The following is a 21052-nucleotide window of genomic DNA, read 5'->3' on the forward strand; positions in this document are numbered from 1 at the left end:
ATGTACCTGTGAGAGAATAAAGAGATATTCCAAAAAATAGTAGCGTATAATTTTCGTGTCCTTTTGATCATCTTACATGCAGATTTTTGAATTAAATATTATGTAAGATAATATAAAAATGTGTTTTATCTGAAAAGTAGTTTCTCTTTTATTTCAGTAAGTATTTATTTTTAAAACAGACCCAAAGTGCTTCCAAACTTGCTTCATAACATTAGTTTACATCTGGTTTGAATTTCTAGTCCCTCTGTCCTGTTTTTAGGGACCAGTTTCATAGAAGCACCCATTAGCATGTGCATGTGTGTAGCTGTGACATTACTGTTTCTGTGCACATGACACAAACCACTGTACAGTTAATTTGTGTAAATCTGATCAGGACAGAATCACATATCCGACACTTATCGACCGATGACTGATTCCAGCCACCAGCCGATCGACCAGTGCATCCCAGGCCAATTTAGTCCAAAGATTTGGGAGTTGTACACTAGTCTTGATGGAACCTTGTAGCTGTTTTCTTAACGTTAGTGGGCTTTGTAATGTGTCTGCACTACACTAAACCTAAAGATGTAACAGAAAAAAGGTAATTTAATCAGGTGTCCAATATCAAAAGAACAGTTTTCAGATTGTGCAGCTGCAGTTTCATCGCCGTCTGTTGTGGGCAACATAGTGCGCGCACATACACACACACACACACACACACACACACACAAACACACACAGTCTCCACAGTCTATCATCAATATCCTCAGGGCAACACGGTACCCAATCTACAATATGAATCATCTCTGAGTGGGAGGGATGTGTGCACAACACTACACACACACAAACACCCACACAGACGTACAGATGCACTGAATTTTCATCAGATGTCTTGAGTCAATAGAATTTGTATTCCCACTTCACAAAAGGCATGTACTTATGCACGCAAACATGACAAGCAGAAAAAAGTACGCACCACACAAAGACATGTGTTGTTTTGGGAAAATAAAACCATAGCTCTGTTAATTTATACCAGAAGAAAAGAACGCAGATGCATCAGTATTTTACACAAATAATTGAAGAAAATTTTAAAATCAGTGTTTCATTATTCACAAAGATTTTACTTTGATATTAAAACTGTTTATGCATTTTATAAAGTATAGATTAAAAAGAACTTACCCAAAAACTCAAAGTGATTTAGGCAAAAAATCTTGAAGAAGTTTAAAAAAACAAAAAACAAAACTGCATCTATATGAATTCAATGATCCTGGATTGTGTTGATTTATAATAACGGGGCTGCAGAGCTTTATCCGCTGCCTGTGCACATCCATAAACTCTTCAACGAAATGCTTTTTGGCTTTGGGGAGTATACCTTCAACAAGCTGTTTCTTCAGAGCTTGGTTGATGAACATCTTATTCAAATCAGATTAAAATCCTCAAGTCCTGGCAGAACACGTCACACAGCTTGTATTCTAATGCGGAATTTGCACAGGATGCAAACCTCATGTAAAAATATCTGTTTCGATTTGGCCACCAAATATGTAAGCTTGGTTTACAGAGGCCAACACAGGGCAGCATTTGCTCCAGCAGATAATAGTGCAGTTAACAAAATGCATCTGGTGTAAATCTATCCATCTTATCATTGCAGAGGTTGATAACGTCCATCTAATGTAATGTTAATTAGTGGTGAGGTTAAGACTGCAGGGAGGTTAACGGATGCTGCTCCTCATTTAGGATTTCCTTAGGTGTTGTGGGTTACCGTCAATGAAATATAAATGAAAGCATCTACTTCAAATGCCACATTCTTTTACTGTTGCTACAAAGAGTTTCAGTGCAACCCTTCTGTACAGTGGGTACATTGAGCACTGAGCCATGATTAGACTGGAAGTGAATGATGGAGACTGTCCTTTCATTTTTTCCCATGAACATTGTATCTGACAGTGTTATCTCTTTGATGGTTATTAACTGTGGCCCACTGGGATCTGCTCCAGGCTAATGTAGTGGAAAGAGGAAAGGCTGGACCAGGGTTTATAGTGCCGTTTTACTGTACCTCTGGAGCCATCCAGAAGGGAGTTCCCACAGAGGTGTTCCTCCGCAGACGAGTATTTGTCAGCTGTGCCGAAACACCTGCAGAGAAGACAACACACACTTGAGACATTAGCCTCAGCCTTGGGAAGAGGAGTCATCTGCGCTGTTTCAGTCGCTCCCATGACATTTCAAATAAAATCCACCTAAAATCAACTGTTCGGAAAATGTTGTACTTTCCCAGAGGAAAAATCTACATATATATAACCAGTTTATTTCATTACTTTGTTATTTATTTAAACCAAATGGAGGCACACAGTTTGTACACATCTCAAAAAAAAACATTGCATTTGTAGCTGGCAGGATGCTATGGCTAGATTTAGCTTTTGTTTTTGATAGCTTCTTCAAATTGTATAGGTTAAACAGGATGAGGAGGTTTTAAATGTTCAGTATGTATGATTTATGAGCCCACATGAAGTTTGCATAGAAGTCTGCAAAATACTTGAGCTTGTCTCTAGAGCAGAAGAGACACATTGTAGAACTCAAGAAGACAATTTTTGTGAAAAACCCTATATATGGAAATGTGTAGACAGACTGTCATCATGGATGTAGGAAACAGATGTCATAGAAATCAGTTCACTAGCAAACGTGTGCTATCACTCAACTTAGGACGACGCCACTGTCTTTGTTTTTCTGATGAAGTTCTCATTTTTAAACATACAGCTGCTTGCTGTCAATCACTGAACTGCTGAAGACTGAAAAAGAATGCTGAAGAATGTATCTGTCCGTGCTCATTGTAAAGGTCAAACTAGATTTACTACCATCATGTAACATGTAACCTGTGTAAAAGGTATATAAGCTGGACTTCAGCCAGCCTAGTTTAGACGAATTACGAGGTTGCTCTGAGTGCTTGTAATTGTCTCACTTTGATTCCTGCAAGAATAACGAAGTATTTTTGTGATCCCTCAAATCAGAGTGTGGTGTTTTTCTTTGTCTCAGAGTGCTAATAAATCCATTACACAGAGATACTCATTTGCCTGGAAAAGGCGTTAGCTAATATAAACAAATACTCAGGTCCAAGCACAAAAACAAATTCCAACACAAATTTCACATAAGCTCATGAGCGCAGACGTCATACATATTAAACTGAAATGTCTGATTAATTAATTTTATTGTTCTTAAAGTTTTTGTGGTTGTGGTGAAAATAAAAATGGTAAACTGTAAACAGACAGAGATGTCTCTATAGTGACAAAAACACAACTATACACACCCTCACATGCACATTAAAACATCAAGTTACAATGGTGTTTCTCCTTCAGATGATAGATCGCTTTGAATTACAAATTCTTATGTGACTGGAGGAGATTTCTCTGGGCATTTGAATACACATCAGCTGTGAACAGGCTTTGGCAGCTGCACATGGATTTTCACCCTGTTTCAAATAATATATTAGTGCCTATATGTAACAAAGTCAGAGGAATAATTTTGCAACTGTGGAGAAAAATAGAGGACATTATTTTGTACCGCTTGAGAGTAAATTTGCGTCTCACAAACTCTGTTACGTTTGTCGAGGACAATAGGTGGCTTGCTTTGTGATGTTTTTTTTTTTTAATATATATATTGTATGTGTACTTTGTATATGTTCTGCTCTGTATAAAAACAATTCCTGTTGTTTAGACATTTTTTGCACTACTGCTATAAAAAAATAACTGTGAGAGAAAAAAAAACAAAAAAAAAACAAAAAAAAAAAACAGAGGACATGCATGCAGTATGTGTGTGTCACAGTGGGGTAAAAAGCCTGACAAGGAACATGCTGACCCACTATCTATGCTGACTTCAGTCCAGTCCAGACAAATCAGTGTAACAGCTCACTGTGATGTATCCCAGGGCTGGTTCAAATGAAGCAGCAGCCAGCACACGGATCCAGGACAAAAGCAGAGCCTCCAGACAAAAGGCTACCAACAAAACAAAAGGTGATCTACTGATGCATGACATGCTGCTGCAGAGAGGGGCCTTTGTCTTGTACATCATGTTTTTATAGGAATGTGAATCAGATCGTTTCTGCAAAATTTAGCTCGAAGGATTTTCTGAAGAATCTGTCCAAGTGTAAGAAGATAAAATGAAAAAATGTACCAACAAAATAGAACATCATGTGTAGGATGATTTACTAACTATGTTTTTAACAAATCAATTACCGTCGGTGCAGTTCAGAAATGCACTAGCTCTGAGATGGGGCTGGGGGTTCAGGCTAGCAGTGAGGAGGGAGAGGAAACGAGTCTGTGGTGAACATCAAAACGGATTAGAATCATGTGAAGGAGGGGATATACAGTATCCACACACACACGGGTCGCAGTTACAACACAATACCACAGCAACCAAATGAGGATAAACCAACAGTTTAACATGTATCAGGCTCAAACACTCAGAGAAACGAAACTAAACCACCCTGTTAAACCTACGATGTTCTGTGCTGTAAACTTACAAACACACACTGACTGTAATATTCAACATAAAAGGTATGTCATTGTTTAAGAATACAGAAACACAAAGGACCCCTACCCCCCCGCCTAGCCACTACAGAGCCTGTCTTTCCACTACATTAGCCTGGAGTGCAGCCTGGTGGGCCACACTTAATAATCATCACAGAGATAACGCTGTCAATTAGAATATTCATGAGAGAGCCATGAACGGAGACGCTTCTCTCAGTCTTTCTGCTGCTCTTTTTGGGGTCCGTCACCGCGTTATTCGGTCTCTCTGCTGGTGTTGAGTCACTGCGGGGGTTTTATCTCTTCAGCTGCTTAGTGTAGCGTGCGCCCCTCCACATGAAAAAGCATTAATCCCAGCGTGACGCAATAGGACGCCGTGTAGCCGACGAGGCGGGCAGAAGTCGCATTCATATCGTCACTCTGCAAGTTTCTACACACATCATGCTTATTTCTAATCTGCCGTGCTACTTTGGTACTTTTTTGGTGACTGGACATATCTATTCTTTAAGGTCAACATATTTTCCAAATGTAGCAGCGGTACAGACATGGGACTTCAGGATGTGCTATGAGCATTTCCTCTGAACATTGTACCATCCTGTCCAACCTAGAAATTAACATCAATATTAAAATTGAATACATACATCTTTGGAACTTTACAAAGTTTGAGAAAAATATGTTTTAGGGCAGGGGTGTCAAACTCATTTTGGTTCAGGGGCCATATTTAGCCCAATTTGATCTCAAGCGGGCCAGACCAGTCAAATAATGACTTAATAACCTATAAATAATGACAAATCCAAGTTTTTCTTTATGTTTTGGCACAAAAAAAAAACAAAAAAACAATTAAATTATGAAAATATTTACATTTTACAAAAAAGATGTGCATAACCTGAAAAAACAGAAATTTCATTTGAAAAATTAGTGCAATTTTAACAATATTACGCCTCAACTTATTATTTATACATGTACATTACACACAATGTTACATAAACATTTGGTAACAGGCTGAATTGTTAAAATTTTGGAGTTTGGAACTAAAATTTGAAAAATTTCTACAATATTACATCTCTTATTATTAACACAACTACAGATCACAGTGGATTCATAAATGCACAAAACATTTAGCAGCAGGCAGAATATTGTTCGAATTGCACATTTTGGGTTGTTCATCTTTGTTTTTATTTATGTATTTATTTGCGTTTTATTGTGAAAGAATAGTTTTGCAAATGTAAATATTTTCACAGTGTAATGTTATTTTTTTCACTTACGTTTTTTCCACAGAATTTTTCACAAACAAAATTTGTAGTTGTCATTATTTATGGGTTGTGTTGTTATTTTTACTGGAAATCACATTGGTCTGTATGTGGAACCTGAGCCAATAGGATTTTGACAACCTTGACTGTCCAGGTTCATTTTTGCCCTTTCATCCCGCGGGCCAGAATGGAACCTTTGGCGGGCCAGATTTGACACCTGTGTTTTAGGGTATCTGCAGGTTTTACGAAGCCAAATTTGTGACTTTTTAAGACATTTTTCAAGGTGTCTTTGATCAAATTTAAGATCTTACTTTCATATAAAACAGTAAAAACAGTCTAACAGGCCTCATAGTTACTGTGTTACTGTCTGAACCATGTTTCAATCCAGCTAACGTTAGATTTCCATTTGTCTACTACTAATGTTTCCGCGACTGATGTTCAAATTGCTAAAGGCCTACTCATCCCTATCACTGTTGTGATCAAATGCTACACACTAATGGACTATCATTTATTGTGTTTGGGGAATTTTTAAGACCTTTGGGTGCCAGATTTACAGATTTATTATCATTTTTAAGGATAATTAAGGCCTTAATTTAGGACAAACACATTTAAGACTTTTTAACAATCCACAGACACCCTGATTTTTATGCAATGTGATGAAAAAAGAAATCAATGAATCCATTTGATTTGGTATATAGTTGTTTTTCTGAGTATAACTTATTAACATTAAACAGGGTTTAAGGGTTTAAGCAGGTTTATATGGATTCATACTCTATTTCTATATTGCAGACAGTAATACTCTTGCTAATTCAATTCCTCATGTATTCTTTCATGTAAATGATGTTCAGTAGTGTTAACACTGCTTTTTTAAAGTAACAAAAGTAGAGCATTAATAATTGACTAAAGATTTAAGACTGTTATTACATTTAAAGGGGATGTGTTCTACTCTGTTTTATCAAGTTAATGGAAGTCTAACACCACACATCACTACCTTGTCTGTGTAATCCTGGTTTTCAGCTTTGATACAAATGGGATGTGTAAGCGTACGTTGATTTTGAAGTAAATGAGAGGCTGCTGATGACCCTGCCCCTTTCCTGTCGGTGCCATGGATACCATCATGTAGACATCCTAACCAATCGGAGTGTCAGAGTGGTTCTGGTTTTAGAAGACTGGGATTGTGATATTATAAATAAACAGAAATCCAAATGACGTGTTCAGGACAGTTATCTGAAAAGGCATTCACTGGTTTTAACCCTTTATAGTTCACTCGTAGAAATACTCAGAAATTCAAAATTTCAACATTAGTATGTTATTGGAGGACATAACAAGAATGTTGTATTTTTATGAAATTTTTAAAAAAATGTGTTATTGTTATGTAGAAAATCAAGGTCAGTGAAGTTACCATACTTGGTTCCTTACCCGCACGTGGCAACCCCCCCCACAAATAAACAAAAAAAACAAAAACAAATCAAGAAGTACATATAGAAAAAATCATGCTGTCAAACGATTGAAATTTTTAATCAGATTAATCACAGGGTTGCCGTGGATTAATTTTGATTAATCACGATTACTTATAATTCATATTCTATTTTAATAACATTTCATCTTGCTTGAGCAAACTCAAGAAAGAAGGGAATATATATGCACTTAACGTGTTTGACGTAAGCTGGGTGACGCTTTAGGTGAAGTGCGAGCAGAATCCCCGACTAACATATACTTTGCGTTAATGTGGTATTTTAACATGGAAGTGCTTCGGTGAAAAGAAAACTCCTTCCTGCAGAGTGTGTATAATACTTTATGTCCCATCTTGGTTTATTGGTCCTCATATTTCCATCCAGAGGGCCAACGTGCTGTTTAGCAACTTCCATCTTTATGGTTTGGTTCTGTTGCCTGTCACTATCGGATCAGCTGCCCATTTGTTCATGCATGACGGTAAGTCTACTTGGACAAACTGCCCCAAACATGTTGCTAGAAACGTTCAGAGTCATTCTGTGCTGCAGATGGGTTAATTGCGTTAAAATTTTTAATCAGATTAATCATGATGATGGATTAATCTACGTGAATGTGTTAATTTTGACAGCCCCAAAAAATACACGAAAAACACATGTAAGGTGAAAGGAACATGTATTTTAGAACGTTAGACCAACATAAGTGCTGATCCAGACCCCTGTCCACATCCACAGTGTCCCTTTGAACATCATTCCTTACATTGGTACCATTACTTCATGGTACCTAACAAAGCAGGTACACTCACTGTTCATGCAGAGGTGGACCTTACAGACCCTGTAGACCACATTGGACCTGAGATTGCTGACTCACTGTCCTCACTGGAACTGTTGCTGTCACTGTCTTGTAATGTGTGCAGAAAAGACCAAAAGTGGTCACTTGCCCGATAAAGGGTTAATGGATAAAGATCAAAATCCTAGAATCTCCTGTAACCCTTATAGACCCACAACAATTTTTGTCATAACTTCCAAATGATTTTTTTTTTCTTTTCAAAGTGATTTATCACCATTTATTATAATATTATCTCCTGCATTTTGCATTTTTCTGTGAAAATCTGGTATTTTCATGTATTTCATTTATTGATCATGCAGCTCTACATTAAAGCTTGAGGGAATTCAAAGGTTATTGGATCAAAACAGAGAAATCTGCAGAAAAAGTGACTTTTCAACCAAATATATCATTAACTGGACATAAAAACAAGTGCCTACAACCACTGAGATTGATCCAACTTCATGGGTTTTACTGGTGAATTGATGCTATGAGTTCATTAGTTCATTATGAGTCTCTGAACGTCCAAATGGGTCATATCTGAAAAGGTGTGAAACTGCATTATTTACATGTATTGAGAGGATTAGTGGTTCTTGTAAAGTTATTATACATTTTAGATCACAAGACGCTTTTGGTCAGCGGTGGATATTTGGTTCTTAATTGGTTAAAATGTACTTAATAAGTGGTGATTATGTGTTTGATTTTGTTACCTCATCTGTTTTTATATCTTCCTTGGGAACACTGCATCCCTCGAATTTATAATTACCTCCGCCAAGGAGGTTATGTTTTTGCCAGGGTTTGTTTGTTTGTTTGTCTGTCCGTTAGTGTGCAACATAACTCAAAAAGTTATGGACAGATTTGGATGAAATTTTCAGGGTTTGTTGGAAATGGGATAAGGAAGAAATGATTAAATTTTGGTGGTGATCGGGGGGTGGGGGGGCCCACGGGGGGGCCCACTGATCAGCCTTGGTGGAGGTCTGCGCTCTCCGAGTGCTTCTAGTTTATTTTAAGTTCATGAAGAGCAGATACTCAATAAGCTGCTGGAGGTACGCAGATCAAATCAGTTTAAATCAAATATATTGTAGTGTATTGAACTGTACTGTTTTGTAATGTATTCCACTGCTCTGTACTGCACTTATTCCACTGTATAGCTTTGTATTGCACGGATCACTGCTATTTATTTATTAAGTGGGGACTCCGGATGAAAATTAGCACTGACTCGAACTCCGGTATATTTACATGTTTATACTGAAATGGAATGTATAAATGTGTTCATTAATGTGTACTGTCCTGCCTAAATAAAGATACAAAAAAAAAAATCTTCTTAGATGGCAAGCGAATCTTTAGTATTTCTATGTATAAATTTTCGTGTAGTAAGTTGTTGCATATTATTCAGTTATGTAAATGTATGTAAACAATCCTAAGATCAATGTGACCTGCAAAGCCTTATTTATGTAATTATTTGCATTGAATAGAAACAACGTATAATACATACATCCTGACACTAAAGTGTGACTAAAATTTTTGGATTCATTGTATGGTTTATATATTTAAAGACTGTAAAGCATTTCCTTACAAAAAACCAAAAAAAAAAAAAAAAAAAACAATTCAGTAACCTGGTGTTGAACATTTCTATGTCAGCCTTGAGTAGAATGAACCTGATCCACAGACAAATGGTGGCCCCTCTTCATATTTACATTCACATATTAAGTGATCCCATTAATCCCCCCTCCCCATCCTGCTGTCGTCTTTATGTAAGAGCTGTGCACTTTGTGTTTCATGGTTAAGAGAAGGCTTTTAAAGAGAAGCCCACAATTAGCATACACATCCAGTGGGGATTTTATTTGTAATGAAAACAGGCAGGCATTCTTTTTTTTTTTTTTTCAGGCCCTGAAGAAAACGGGGTGAGTCATCCCTGGAAATAGTCAGAATCACTTTGCCTATTATGAGCCTTCAATCCAGGAGCGTCGGTTGGTGTGTTACGCTGTGCTGTGCGCCTCATTTGGTTAAGAAAACCCAAAAGCAAATAAGTGCAAGCGCAGGGTGAATAGCAACAATGTCCTCTGCTTTCTGGGGGAGAATGTAAAAGATACGGTGTAATGGAAAAGTGCATTCGTCTGCCACCTTGTCAGGTTGTGTAAATGTATTCTAACCTCTCAAGGAAACTAATTACCAGTAGATTTTATTTGGCAAGCTGCTGAAGGTAATGGGTTTGACCCTTCATAGCGTTTTCTGTTAAATTGAGCCATAACATGATTTTCACTGATTAGGGAAAGGATGGTACAAAAACAGACATGAGAGGCACAGGCTGCATACCAAAATCCACGAGTTTGATCCCTCCTTGTGTTGTCAACAGGATGTTATTGCCTTTGACGTCACGATGGATGGTTTTGTTGATGTGCAAGTGTTGGAGGCCCTGGAATAAAAAAAAAAAGCACCTGCCTTCAAAAATGATCCTGTTTCATTCAAGTGGTTTATTCAGGAAAGAGGCTGCTCTATTCAGCTGCACATGACACTACTGTTTTCACTTTGCAACCCTGCACATTCAAGAAGACATACTTACCATGAGGGCCTCATGCAAGATGTAGGCAATAATGGCTTCATCCATTCTGTCTCCTCTCTTCAACATGCCTTTAGCTAGATCTGTCACCGAGCCGCCGTTGCACAGCTACAACAGAAAAAAGACAAACACAAAGGGAAGAGAACAATGAGCCAAAAAAACTCGCCATGACTCAGCACTTACAGCCGGGTCTATACAATATGCTGAAATCAGAGGCATCTTAAACAGTACAGAGTGAAGCGTTTGGATCATGAGATTTCACAGTTGGGGGAAAAAAAGGCAAATCTGTCAATCTCTAGAGTCAGCTTAGTGGGAGGTGAAAATCGTGCCCATGGAGAAAATGTACATTTTTGTGCTGTGTTTAATCAGCAGTGTGATGACTAAGTAGGGTAAATATTAAACACGTACAAATCACCCTCAAATGAAGTACATCCCCTTATTTATCATAAATTACACACCATTTACAGACGAACATTTTACACTATGTGCAGAACATACAGCAATCAGCACGTCCCCCGTCTTCTCACAGCAAAAAAGATTTCATTTCTATGTGTTTATTGGTGTTTTCTTGTGGTGTTCTGTGTCTAGATATGGACTCCACCATCAATAGCAATCCCCTTTGAAAATTACAGAAAATTACCCACTAGGTTGCCTTGGCAACAATAATAACCCCTAATTTAGGCCTTTCTTTGGGAGATGCCAGAGGTATATAAGAAGAAAAAGCTATGAGATGTCAATCATTGTGCTGGGAGCAAAGAGAGTACAGAATCTGAATATAAATTCTGTTTGTAAACACAGATCCTGCCATTTTTGTATTGACAGATATAATCTAAAAAAAAAAAAGTATTAAAAACACTAATCTAAGGTAAATGCAAAGGTAAACCATAAAGACATTTTCTCTACTCTTTTTGCATTAAATTCCTCATGATTTACAAATACAAATACCGTCCATATTTATGAATTGGAGGCTTGAATTAGAAATAAGCAGGCTGTGGTGTTTGGTGTAGTGGTAAAATTATATGTCACTTATGTACCTGTCAAACCCAGGTCACTTCGGCCACTCATTTCTGACATTTGTGTGATTCCTATCTGACTAGGTATATTCACATCATTATATAACTTTTATGTCTCTTACTTTACACCTCTTCTATTCTCTCTGTGAATACGCTGACTTGTGGCACAGAGCATCCTACACTATCCATATCTAACGTCACAATACATTCTTGAACTATCGTACAGCAGAAGGACATGGAGTGTTTTGTCTCTCGCTGACGCACATGCTAGGTAGAGGGACCCTGAGCGTCTCCTGTCTATCTCATAATGGCTCCATGATGTTTTGACCACTTGTCAGCTGACTTTAACTTTGCCCCCATTTCTGTAAGAATCATGTCTGTCATGCCATATCTAATGTGTATAAAAACTCACTGCCTGTGCTCCTCCTAACCCCTTTTCCTCAAACACTTTAGCTTTGTGCTTTTGTTAGAGAAGGGTCCTCCTTGCAAGGGGTGAATAAAACTCACACGTAAGACCAGCTTTGACTTTTGTGTACTCTATTGACAGATTTTTCCACCACATTGGTAACACATCAGTTAAATCCATCAATTCAGTTCTACCATTTTAAAAAAAGGGTCTCACATGTAATAATAAGTGTTCAGAGAACGCAAACCGCCAAGCACCCCAAACGGTGTGCATGTGTGGATCAACCATTTCTTTTAAAATTAAACAGTTTCAAGGTTGTTCCATACAGCAGAAAAAGTTGAAGCTTGGTACCAGTCATGTGTATGTCAAATTATATTAAATTCCAATCAATATTTGTTGAGTTCTAATGAAAAATGTGTTGTGAATGGGATTTTCAGTGTTAAATTGAAATGTCCACAGAGTCCACATTCCACAGTGGATGTGGACAATTTTGTGCCAGATACAAGATATTGTTATAAGCTATGGCTGTATCAAATTGGAGGCTAATCGGAGTCGTTTTGAATTTTTTATGAATTTTTGAAAACTGCTCAACGATGAGAGATAGGAAAATTTGAGATTTTGTGACCTTGCTGTGACCTTGAACTTTGGCCTACTTGGCCCAAAATTTTATGGGTTTGTGCCAGGGCCTAGGCCTATCTGTGGGTAAAATTTTGGTAAAGATGGTTGAAATAGTTTTCCCGTAAAGTTGCGAACAAACAAACACGCAAACAAACAAACACACAAAGCAAAGTGATCACAATACCTCCTGGCGGAGGTAACGATACATCAAGCAAACAGATGATGTATATCATGCCTCTTATCCTGCCTTCATTTGGTATGGGAATTATGGTGAACTAGTGCGTCCACCCGTTGGGAACCATGGGTCATATTAACCCACAATTTATTACGACATAATCCTCTGTAGTTTGTTTTTCAGTGAACATCTGGTATTTTCCTATATTTAATTTACTGATCATGTAGGTGTTCATAAAAGCTCAGATTAAATTTGATGGTTATCATAACAGAGACAGAGAAAACTGAAGAAAAAGTGACTTTTTCAACAAAATATGTCATTAATTTAACACAAACCAAGTGTCTCCATCCACTGTCATTGATCCAAATGCATGGGTTTTACTGGTGAATCAATGCTCTAGAAGATGACGGTGTTTCCACGGTAACTATGGAGCCTCTGAATGTCCAAATGGGTCATATCTGATGACCATGAAAAGATGACAAACTGTATTTTACAACAATTTTTTACATGTATTGATAGAATTAATGGATCAGAAGTTATTACATGTTTTAGCTCAGTAGATGGTTTTGGTCATCAGTGGCTGTTTGCCGAGATATTTAATGTGGAGACAGGACCATTCCTGAACTGTAGGTACCAAATTGACCAGTTAAAAATGACTCAATTTCTCAGAACTATGCAGACACACACACACACACACACACACACATGCTCTGAGACCTTCCAGTATTATAATATAGATATAGTTACGAACTCAAAATTTGCACGTCGTATTTTCCTCTGGAGAACTGTGAAAAAATGCTGATACATGAGCTACCGAGATGAAAATAACCTTTGACCTTTTCAACATGGCGGAGAGTAATGAGGGATTCATCACGAATGATAAACAATGGTTTTATCAGTGGTCTGCTGCTGTTAACTGATGATTTTGCACATTTATAGCATACACAATGTGCAAAAAAAATTTACAGAAAAAAATGCTGTAGCAGATGAATTAACACGTCACAATGACTTGTGTGTCAGCCATTTTTCATTTCGCTATACCAACAAAAGCACTTGAACGCAACACACTTGTAATTTTGAATTCACAAGTGGAAAGGATAATCTTACTGACAGTACATGAAGGCAGCATTAATCACAAAAAATAATGTAAGGCACATTTGATAGCATTAGAATGTACACAATGGGATTTTCACCACAATTGTCAGTTAAAATCTGCCTGATGTGACAGAAATTACGTTTACAAATGAGTTTATGCATAAATACATTTAGTCACATATACTTAAGCCATTTTATTTGATTCTAATGGAGCCTGATGTGATATTAGCTTACAAAGTTAAATAGTAACTTAAAGGAGCTCTGTGAAGTATCTGTTGGAGCCTAATTCAAAAATATTAACGGGCTCATTTTTCCCTTTTGCCCAACATTCAAAAATATGACAATTATAACTGAAAATAAGTTCAGGGTGGAAAATTTGTGCAAGCTTGTGTGTTTTCTTTGGGAGGCTTTTTTTCTGCCAGGAATACATTATTTATTGATATGACCCAACATTTTTAAGTTAATGGTAACTTAGATTACACACAGTTACACTTCAACAGAAGCAGATGGAATGAAGAACTCAAGACATGGGCTTTCATGGGAAAAAAACCTGTACCTTTATGAATGTAAGCAACTGAAACAGACATTAGCATAGTAATAACCAACTCTGAGCGCAAAACAGACTCATAAAACCAACTCCAAAGTACTGAAGCATGTGTAAATCTTCAAAGCTTAAAGATTAGTTGAGTAAATATATATTATGGTAAAGTAGCTATTAAGATTACTTCAATATACAGTATACATTACTCATGGCTTTTTAGCTTGTGATTAGAAGCTTTTAATATAATGCAAGACCACTAGCCAGTTAAAACTATAACATTTGTAGGTATGTTAATACAAAAACATTAGATGTTTAACATTTAATGCTTTTTTGTAATTTCCTAGAATCAACAAGAAGACACATGAAGGTGATGGAGCTGCTTGTATTTGAAAGTACAACAGTCAACAGCTGTACATATGATGTAATACATTACAGAGAGGCAAGGAAGAAGAAAATATTGCCGTTTTCAGCGCTATTCAAATAAAAAACTGCTGACTGGCAGGTGAGCAGCATTATAACAGACTTATGGTATTTTAGTTGTGTCCTGCGTTTTGTCATCTCACCATATTTCCACAGGGTTTGATCACCAGATGTTTTTCTGCTACAAACCAGAACTAACTGAACAAACCACAGGAAGCTATAAAGGGTGTGTTTCCATTTGAGACCTAAAATAGAGTAAAAGTATATGTTTTAAAAATGCTACAGCCCTTCTACTGTTCTGTTATTGCGATTGCTGACTCACTTTAAATTCAGGAAAAGATTTGAAATGTTACCCAGCAGGTGCTGAAGAGAGAAGCTGGTTTTTGACCTTGACTAAGTGATGGCATAAGCTTTCAGTGCGGTGCCAAGCTCTGTTTTCTGTCTGCCTATCAATCTACCTATCCATCAGGAGCCCAAAGGGCTGTTGCATGGATGGATGGCATGTATCTCAGCTGCCACATGGGGAGCTTAATCACTGCGCTGAAGCTCCTTCGCTCTGCTATCAAACGTGCAGACAAACTGCAGTTAAGCAGAGAATACCATGGAGGCTTTTTCACAGACAGCACACAGCACTCGCTGACAATGAGCCGTGCCTGATGTCAGCGCATATCACTGCTGCCATATCACCTGTCATCATTAAATTACACAGGGCAGACAGTCAAATCCATATTAATGAGAAGTCCGGTGCCCTAGATTTAACTGGGCTTAAAGTTAGCACTCTCACCTTAGCCACAGATCCAGCTTCCTGAAAGCGATGCTCGACATCAACATTAATTATTTGAGATGAAGAATGAAAGATCTACAGGATGAAAACCATAAAAGGAACAACCAGATTTACTGCTTGAGGTTTGTGTTTGGTGATTTGTGTACAACATTTTTAAAGAAAACTTCTTCCAATAATGACTGTAGTATTACAGCGCTGCAGTTATAGTATGATAGAACTGAATGTCAAAAGAAGATCATTTAATATTCCAGATAAAAAGTGACAAGTTGGTCCTGACAGTCTGGAAATTTGTAAAGATAAAATTAAAGCACGCTAGAGAACACAGCCTTTGTTTCAAATGGTGTCCTTGATTGTAAAGGATATTATCATATCATAATATATGATGTATGACAAACAAAGCAGAAGCCTTTGGAACTCCTTTAGTTTTCAAGTTTTCAATAAAAAATAAATAAATGAAACGACGTAGAGACACTTACAGAAAAAGCTGCACCATAAATTTTCTCACTGATATTTCAAACAATTCGAAATTACTTTTGATAAAATAATAATAATACGGCTTATATGTTATTTTAGGAGTAGAGACACTGACCAGAACACAAGCCTTAAGATGAAAAAACAACAACTGCATGTACATCATACATACATCATTTCCATCGGACTCTACATTTTCAAAGAATAAATGGAATCTATTGACTATTGAGGAGGATACTCTCCATTACAAATGAGGTCAGGTGCTTGTTTAGTCATGTTAATGAAAGGAGTTGATCAAAGACAGGTCAAAGAAGTGGATGAAACACACATGAAGATGAAACAGACCAGGCTGTCCCTTCAGAAACCACAGCCTCCGTTAATGCACAGATACTGACTTTTTAGTGGAGTCTCCAATGTACCATATCCTGCAGTTATGAGTATTGTTTGGTTACTGTCAATCATTAGAGAGAGGAGGTTGAATTATGTCTGAAGCACTGTATAGACACGTGTGTTTGGTGTGTGTGACACGCTGGACTGTCTCCAGAGAAAAGCACTCCCTTTGTTACTGTGGCCTTATCGTTTACACGGCCACAATAGCGGCGGTGTCTACTTTCCAGCGCCGTTTATTGAAAAGTCCGAACAAGGAATACCATTTTAAACCTCATTGTCAATTAATGACTGTAGAGGAGACAGTGAGAGGGCAGCGCGAGGCCGAACAGAGACTAATGGGGGGTAAACGCAAGTAGCGGAGGTTCATCTTTGACTTTCTTAAGCTGTCAGACAAAAAGAATACAAATGGAGAAGAAAAACAAAAGTGTCAGTATTCAGGTTTAAATGACAAATGTGTGAGTTGTTGCTAGAAAAATACAGATTTTCATTCTATACACAGAGTACACGTATATCTTTCTGCACTTCTTTGTTGATCATATTGAGCTTTATCAGTAAGTCTGGAACTTGATCTCTCTGGATTTTGATTGTTGAGTCTCTTAGTTAATTTTTCAAATATCATATTAAAGGATAAAATATTTACAACCAATTTATGGCTGGGAATAAAGGGAGGTTATTTTAAAAGCTGTAATATGTAATAATATCACTCACTCGTGGTTATTTATAGTTTGTTTTGGTGTCAGTTTTATGCTTGTAGCTGGTTGGTTGTTGACTGTCTTCATGTACAAATATGTTCCCTTAACTCATGTCCTTCCTAAAGTTTTCCAGAACTTTTTTATGTTGTCTTTGGTTATTCATAATTATCCTACACGATACTCAAGCAAATTTTATTGTCCGTACTGCTGAACTTCCGGCAGTCAGTATTCTCTAAAATATTGTGGACCACATTTTTGGAAAAATCTACAACCTGAACTTCAATCAACATCTTCTTTATCATTATTTAACCCTTTCATGCATACTGGTCACTACAGTGGACAGCTATTCCACAGCTGTTCTCTTGTATATTCATGGGTTTTGTTGTTTTAGTTGCATATCAGCCAAAACAGTGGACGCTTATGCGCCATCCCATATACTGCAATTCATATCATTACTGTAACTTCTTGATAAACCTGATCTGCAGTGACATGATTGAGTGTAAACCAATTGCTAATTGTGATTAGACTGTAATTAACAGTTTTCTAAAAGAAAAAGTTTTTTTTTTAATATTATCTCCATGAAGTGAGTAAGAACTAGTATTAGAGTATGATATAAGGTATGAAAACATCAGATTAGCTACATCAAAAATGCTTTTATTTCATCGTTTTCACACAGTTTATCACTTTCTGATATTACATTTTAAATACATGTTTCTTTGCTTCAAAAATTAAACACATGGTGTCCAAATGAGTGGACATTTTTGTAACTCCATGAAAAATAGGTTCATTAAAAAAAAAAATAATAATAATAATAATGATAATAATCTCATTGTTTTTTTTATGCCTAAAGAGGAATAAAAACACTTAGAATTGGAGCATGGACTAACATAAATAATGACAAGAAACTTTTGAACATGAATACGCATGAATCTTACATATTGAACTTTTAAACTAGGGGAAGCAACTGCCGCTTGAAAACAAAGCCAGTCCATCAGAAGGGGTTAAGTTGCTTTATTTAACTAATAAGGATCTATTGTTCCACTGTTAGTGTTTTACCTGCAGTAGATCATGGCTTGCAGAGACAGGAAATGGATGTATGATATAAGGTATGAAAACATCAGATTAGCTACATCAAAAATGCTTTTATTTCATCGTTTTCACACAGTTTATCACTTTCTGATATAACATTTTAAATACATGTTTCTTTGCTTCAAAAATTAAACACATGGTGTCCAAATGAGTGGACATTTTTGTAACTCCATGAAAAATAGGTTCATTAAAAAAAAAATAATAATAATAATAATAATAATGATAATAATCTCATTGTTTTTTTTATGCCTAAAGAGGAATAAAAACACTTAGAATTGGAGCATGACTAACATAAATAATGACAAGAAACTTTTGAACATGAATACGCATGAATCTTACATATTGAACTTTTAAACTAGGGGAAGCAACTGCCGCTTGAAAACAAAGCCAGTCCATCAGAAGGGGTTAAGTTGCTTTATTTAACTAATAAGGATCTATTGTTCCACTGTTAGTGTTTTACCTGCAGTAGATCATGGCTTGCAGAGACAGGAAATGGACACAATAGGATTATGACTGAATAAAACCAATGAAAGTCATTTATAACAACAGTGTCTTTGAATGAAAATGAAACATGGGTGACTTGAAATGAGCTGCACTTCAGTGTACAAGGTTATTTAAAAAGAATGAACTGATTTCATGACGCATTGGTTCAGTTCTCAAGCATCTTCATAGAATGAGTCAGTGACCATTTGAGAGAGGAGTTTTCTAAGTTTGAGCTTTTTTAAATGAAAAAGTGCCCCAGCGATGGACTGGTCGGAAGGGGGCCCAAGAGCTTGCTCTTTGTGCTTGGCCTGTGAGATCCCCAGAATTTACCATGTGTGTTTTTTTCTTATGGGGATACGTAAAAGATCACGTTTATGTTCCACCGCTACCCACTAACCTCAATGACCTTAACCCTCTGGTATCCGGGTGTGCCTTTTAGGCACACTTTGCACTTCGTGTTAAAAAACTTCATCATTCATCATGATCTTTGAAATTCTGGCCACCAACTAAAATTTGCACATTGTAAACAAAAGAAAATTACAAGACTAGCATCTGTCTCCCACGTGTGCCTAAAACGCACTATTTCTAACATTTGATATGTATGATTAGGGCTGACCTTGATTTACAAAAATAAAATCAAATTAGAGCGGGAAAATAAATCAATATACAATATTTAATAGTTTGATTTATAGGTGTGCATTTTACGCACACTTGGTGACAGATGCTAGTATTTTTAAACATTTGACCTAGCTCCAAAAGTAATAATACAAATTAACCAGTGTTGGAGTTAATCATTGACATATGCCAGGCTGCAAAAATCAAATAATATGTAATCCATTTTTTATGTAGTATATTGAAAAAAAATAATTTTTTGTGTTTTTTTTCATCCAAAAAAATGGTTTGTTTACATTACAAACACGGCATTTAAAGGGTTTAAAAATCTGACAATTATTTAGTATTTGGTGTTTTTATTTACAGCTCAAGTTAATGAAATAGAAAAAAGTGTAAAAGAATTAAAAACAAAGTATATGAAAAATTTTTTGACATTATTCCACAAGTGTACCAAAATGGCACACTTGGTGCTTAGTAAGGGCCTTGCTGGACGGGATACTGGAGGGTTAAACATCGGATAACAACAGCGATCAACTCAGTGGATCACGATATGCTGATACGCATCCGGGAGGAATTCTCTTATTGCATTGATGTTGTCCGTGCTGCAGGTGGTGGCCACATTGAATACTTGTAAGACAGGAAATAAAAGTTGATTGTGAGTAGAATACTTGTGACTTGGATGGAGTTTTCTGTTGCTTTTCCTTATTAAAACAATGCGTAATGAATGCGTTCATTCTTTTTAAATAACCCTGTACAATGACAAAGATCTGTTCTGGTCTAATTATTTTCCACATAGTTGAATTGACATTGATTCCTTTAGTGTTCAAGTGTCTTAAATACTCTTTATTGTTTACTGAACTGTTTGCAGTACTGCATTGCTTCTCTGTCTCCGTCGCCTAAATGGGTCTGTATTGACATAAGTCATTGTTATATTAACTTCCCTCTGAGCTGGAGAGCATACACAAAGGCCTAACAAAGGAGACATCTTGTAAAAGCATGTAATTATATTCGGTATCTGGGGAATCCATAAAGATCTATTTTGGAAGATGCTGTCAAGGGACGATTTGAGTCTCCGGACAATGTGAGTCGCGCATGCGTAGTCACATTTATCTCTTTTACGACTTGCTACGGCAACCTCGCTAGGACAAACGACTCGCTACGGCAACCTTACTAGGTCTCATCGTTGGCATAGAGCCGTGATTACCCTCCATTGCTCAGTTTCTCTTACATTTAGATCAAAACATTTGTCAGCTAAATAGGCTCTCAGCTGTGAAAGAAACCGAAAGTGGGCATAGAAATTGACTCTTGAAATCACTTCTGATTGCTAGACAGATACTCCTTGAAGGTAAAGTCTCTCTACTTTTTCATAATTTGACTCATACAACAGTGATTTGTCCTAGCAAGGTTGCCGTGGTGAGTTGTAAAAGATGTCCGACAGAGATAAATGCTTCTACGGATGCATGACTCACATCGTTCCGAGACTCAAATTGTCCCTTGACAGCAGTGGGAGCTAATGTTAGCTAACATGCTCACATGAACTAGTGCCAATCTTTGTTTCTAACTCAGGGACACAGGCCTCCAGCATACTGAATACAGAGTAATAAAAATAATTCAACACAGAAACAATAAATTATGTCACAGCTTAAGAAAAGAATGTGGACGGGCCTTTGAGTGTAAAATGCTGGCTACAAA

At 36.9% G+C, this 21052-nt stretch overlaps 1 protein-coding gene across 1 annotated transcript in view; it reads right to left on the reverse strand.

Moving 5' to 3' along the window:
- The window catches only part of LOC115410978 (myosin-IIIa-like), a 205774-nt gene that overhangs the window by 173294 nt on the left and 11428 nt on the right, over positions 1-21052 (reverse strand). The window contains 3 exon segments of the mRNA XM_030122843.1: positions 2027-2103; positions 10328-10427; positions 10575-10679. Of these exon segments, the coding sequence (XP_029978703.1) occupies positions 2027-2103; positions 10328-10427; positions 10575-10679 (282 nt within the window).

This window comes from Sphaeramia orbicularis, chromosome 20 (assembly GCF_902148855.1).
Source record: "Sphaeramia orbicularis chromosome 20, fSphaOr1.1, whole genome shotgun sequence".
NCBI lineage: Eukaryota > Metazoa > Chordata > Actinopteri > Kurtiformes > Apogonidae > Sphaeramia > Sphaeramia orbicularis.